Source organism: Vanessa atalanta, chromosome 3 (assembly GCF_905147765.1).
Source record: "Vanessa atalanta chromosome 3, ilVanAtal1.2, whole genome shotgun sequence".
Lineage (NCBI taxonomy): Eukaryota > Metazoa > Arthropoda > Insecta > Lepidoptera > Nymphalidae > Vanessa > Vanessa atalanta.
Genome location: NC_061873.1, coordinates 12,513,281 through 12,517,846, shown reverse-complemented (window position 1 = coordinate 12,517,846; position 4,566 = coordinate 12,513,281). Strand labels below are relative to the sequence as shown.

The 4,566-nt window shown below is 42.7% G+C and overlaps 1 protein-coding gene across 1 annotated transcript; it reads left to right on the top strand.

Annotated features, from left to right (window-relative positions):
* Positions 1-2,485: 2,485 nt before the first annotated feature.
* On the top strand, positions 2,486-3,978 carry LOC125077334 (Krueppel-like factor 16). The gene is made up of 2 exons (XM_047689254.1): positions 2,486-2,687; positions 2,902-3,978. Exons 1-2 carry the CDS (start codon positions 2,619-2,621, stop codon positions 3,811-3,813), a joined length of 981 nt encoding a protein of 326 aa, XP_047545210.1. The 5' UTR covers positions 2,486-2,618; the 3' UTR covers positions 3,814-3,978.
* Positions 3,979-4,566: the final 588 nt, after the last annotated feature.

Here is a 4,566-nt window from a genome sequence, read left to right as displayed (position 1 = left end):
TGAGATTTTATTTTCTAACCAGGCCAGAGACATCCGATTATACAAGGATTTGTCAATTTCATCAGAAAACAAACACAACGTAGCGCGCTGGTGATTCACCAATCGCTGACGGTCTGACGCGTCACAATTACAACCAAAACAAAACACGCTCACGATTACACACACGCGTGCAATGGCCGGCGTGTGGTCTAAGTGATAAGCGTTTGTTTTAATGAATGTATATTTAAAAAAAAAAAAAACATTGAAGTGCGTTGTATCAGTAATTTTATAAAATAATATTCTGTTTATATTTAGATAACACTATACATGTTTTATATTTTTTTAGTTATTTATACACGATAATAGAAATATGTATACGAATAAATATTGTCGACTTGTACTTCAACGACCAACGTGATCGCTAAAGTGATCTTCCAAGCAACCTTTTTGTTATAAATACTCTTAATGTGATATGATTGCATTGACTTATGTAGCACTTCGGATATTTAAATATATTCTAAACTTTGAAAAGATAATTGCGAATAACCCATAATAGCTTACTCAAATGACAGACAGTTAACCGACCTTGGATTTACAAATACCCTACAATCAGTTCTTGATTAATATCTTTATAATACTAAAAATATTCCACTTTAGATTAGTAATGTAATATCGAGGTTGTATATATTCTCCAACCTCTAACATACATATGTCGTAAAAAAAAGTCATAAAATAAACATTTGTACGTAATCATTTAATCTTTATGTACATATACCTATATTAAAGCGAAACGAATACCGCTCCCTGATTAATAGCGAAATCTCTGAAACTATAACACTAATAAATTGAAAGTTGACACATACATATATAGGGTATAGACATCCGCTAAGCACGGACTTTACGAAACTCCACCCTAAGTAGGTAAAACGGGGATAGGAATAAATAAATATTGGACAACATCACATACATTACTCTGATCCCAATGTAAGTAACTAAAGCACTTGTGTTATGGAAAATCAGAAGTAACGACGGTACCACAAACACCCAGACCCAAGACAACATAGAATCGACTCGGCCGGGAATCGAAGCCGGGACCTCGGTCGGAGTGGCGTACCCATGAAAACCGGTGTACACACTACTCGACGATTGAAATAGAGTACAGTGGTGAATATTTTGCACCAGGTAGACCAAATTCTCTTCTGAATTTGTACTACATATTATCCAAAACAAAATAACTAATCGCTCCTGCCTTTTAACGATCACGCAATGACCTCGTGTAACACTTTTCCGTTGTGACTCGGAGCGTGACGCCACTCATCTCGGTCGCTCGCCAATATTTAACCACATATAATAATAGTCATAGAAATACATGAAAAAAATGTATGCGGTCATGACTTACTCCACCCGATCACTCGGTGGCCGCATGTTACTTTCACGACGCGGCGCGTGACGTCACATCGTTGGTCTCGTAAGTCAACATCGAGGAAAATCCGTGACAAACACAACAATAGACAACTTGTCTATATTCAAACATTATTGTACCGTAAAGTGTAGGAAGTAAAAACTACTTATAGTTTATTTAGGTATTCATAAGGGCTTTTTAGGAAGAATTTTATCGGGTTTTTAAATTGTTTTACATTCATTTATATTTACACTGTTTCGTCTGAGCTAGGGACGTTGAAAATTTTGTAAATACGAGTATTTTTTACCACAATCTGAACGCACGCTTCATCTTTAATATGTTATCAAGTTGCCGACCTCCTGATAAGATAGATCGTGGGAATAATAAATTCTACATATATACTTCTTTATGTTTTAGCTACTAAGACTCAATATCGCAATTCAAAAATTTACTGGCGATAGTTTTATCACTTTAACATACATTTATATATATATTTTAATTTATAATTATATTTACTTGTAACTAAAAACATAAGTAAACAACGCTCATTGATATCTCGAAAGAGCCAGCGCGAATCCAAACAACTGAGAAACGCACCATGCATATCTGATTACAATGTCCCTGATAGTCGTGTGTTTACTATCTAAAATATTCCCATTTACGTTCCGAATAACGATAACGTGCTTATTACAACTACTACGAAACGTTTTGTTCGCTTTCTTCAATTCCGTGCTACATTTTCTCTCGGAAACGACGCGGAGGTCGTTGACACTTGTCAAAATTGCAGAAGAGGTGCAAGCCGTAGACTTATGACGGTCCGGCCGCGCGGCCGCAGGCGTCGACTACGACGCGCTGCACTGTGTATAGCTGCGGCGACCTTGTCGCGCCCGCGCCCCTCACACGACGTCATGCGGGGGCGCGCCGGTGACGTCACGCCACGACCTCGCTACCCGTCACTCGACGTGCACGTGAACACCACGAGCCGGCACGCGCTGGCTGCGTGATCACTCCGCTCCCATTGGCCGACCGTGCCGCGCCGTCCTTTCCTATTGGTCGCCCGCCGCCCGCTCCCCGCGTCGGTTCGTGCCTCGTACCTCGAGCGCTCGCGAAGCGGTTTATTCGTCTGCGGATCGCCGACGAAAATACACGGCTCTCTTGGAAGTATTAGCGGTACAAGCCCGCGAATTCTGTGAATTAAAAAGAAAGTTTCTCACCGTTGAATGATATCTTAGTCAGAATGTCCACTATACTAGATGTTTGCGGACCCCTCTCCCCGCCTTCAACGCCGCCGTTGATGGATATAAAAGTGAGTGTTGACATTGTTTTGTTGTTAACCGAAACTTTTGTTTTGTTTTTTTTTTTGTTTAAATAAAAAATAAATAAATTATTGAAACCTTGTAAAATAAAACCGTATCTAGTGCAATCGAAAGTATGGCAGGAGTGCAGCGCGCGATCACGCAGCGTGCGCGTGCTCCGGGCTAGTGAGCAATCATTAATGTATGTCTGTCTTTGTCTCACAGGTCGAGCTACCTCTAAAGAAAGCTGCAGTAAAGCGTGCACGAGAATCGTCACCTCCGACTGGGCTGGTCACACCCCAGCCCTCGGACTCTGAAGGCGAGGATGAATTCAGCAAGCGATCTCGGTGTGAGCTTGCGAGGCTCTTACTCACCACGCCCCCGCCCGAGCCCTGCCCTCGGCCTTCCGTCATCATGCGAGCACACAAAGACGGCACCTGCAGTCCTGAGCCTCTCCCGATGCCACCGTCAAATATGAACATCCTGAAGACCTTAAAATTTAAAATGAACCGAGGCCACAGCTACTCACAAGCCAAATACATAGCTAGCCAGGCGCAGACTCCGCCGCCAGCCCCGCCCAGTCCTAAAGCTAAAGTGGAAGAGGCGCGAGTCCCGTCACCTCACCCAGAATGTCAGCCTAAACAAGACGAACACAGAGTGCCTCAAGTAGCCTCGACACCTGGATGGGTTCCGCTCGCTCCCAGACCGGCTCCAGCTGTGATAGTGCCGGGGGCCCTCCTTCCGACTACAGCACTGTGGTTGGTCGCGCCCGCGCCGGCCGCAAGACGTCGCCTATACGAGTGCACTTACCCCGGTTGCGGAAAAAATTACTTTAAATCGTCACACCTTAAAGCGCACGCCCGCACACACACAGGCGAGCGTCCCTTCAAATGCACTTGGCCGGGCTGCGAGCGACGATTCTCCCGCTCTGACGAGCTCTCTCGGCATAAGCGGACCCATACTGGCGAGAAGAAGTTTGGCTGCAGAGTTTGTAACCGCCGTTTTATGCGCTCCGACCACCTCGCGAAGCACGTCAAAAGGCACGCGAAAGAGCGAGCCCCTCCCGCGCCCGTACTCCGACTCCTGCCCTCGCCTCCCCTCGCTATTCCGGTCCACAACCCCACCGTAGTGCAGTGAGCGCTACCGACTGTGATTCAGATCTCATGATCGTTACCTAGTTTTAGTACTCAATTAAGACTGTCCTATCTGACTACTTAAGTAGTTGCTAGTTTTAAGTCTATGTTATTATTTAGATGATGGTAAGCTTCAAAGAATATAAAAGATTGATTTATAAAATATGTCGTTTCCTTTCTCACTTCACTTACACAACACTCACGATCACGATACACAGATTCACTTACAACCCTTTTGTAGTATATCGTAGTAAAATCTGGTTTCTAAAATCCAAGAGTGCCGTGGTCGGTCGGTAACAATTCGACCACGAAAGCCCAGCAAAGAAGGCCGGCGGGCGACTGGCGTCGAACCGCACTCGACTCCGCGTCGCAAACTGATAACGACTTGTGACTTTTCTTATCGCATGGCGATATCTCACAATTAAATATCAAGAAAATACCAAACGCTTATCAAACTTTAAAATAAAAAATCTCATTTCACATACTACAACTAATTCCAATATCCTACTAAAAATGATAAAAAAAATGGTTTTGCAATATGTATTTAGTGAAATAGATCGATTTAAAATTTTGAACTAATTACCTACTTCTTACAATTTTCGCAATGTGCTTAATTATAATCATTGCTAAAGTCTTATAAAAATATATAATTTTGAATATAAATCACAAATTCAGCCTAACAAGTCGATCATTAATCTTTTATCTATTTCCGGAACATTTCTAGAACGGAATTTCTACATTAAAAACAGTTATTGAA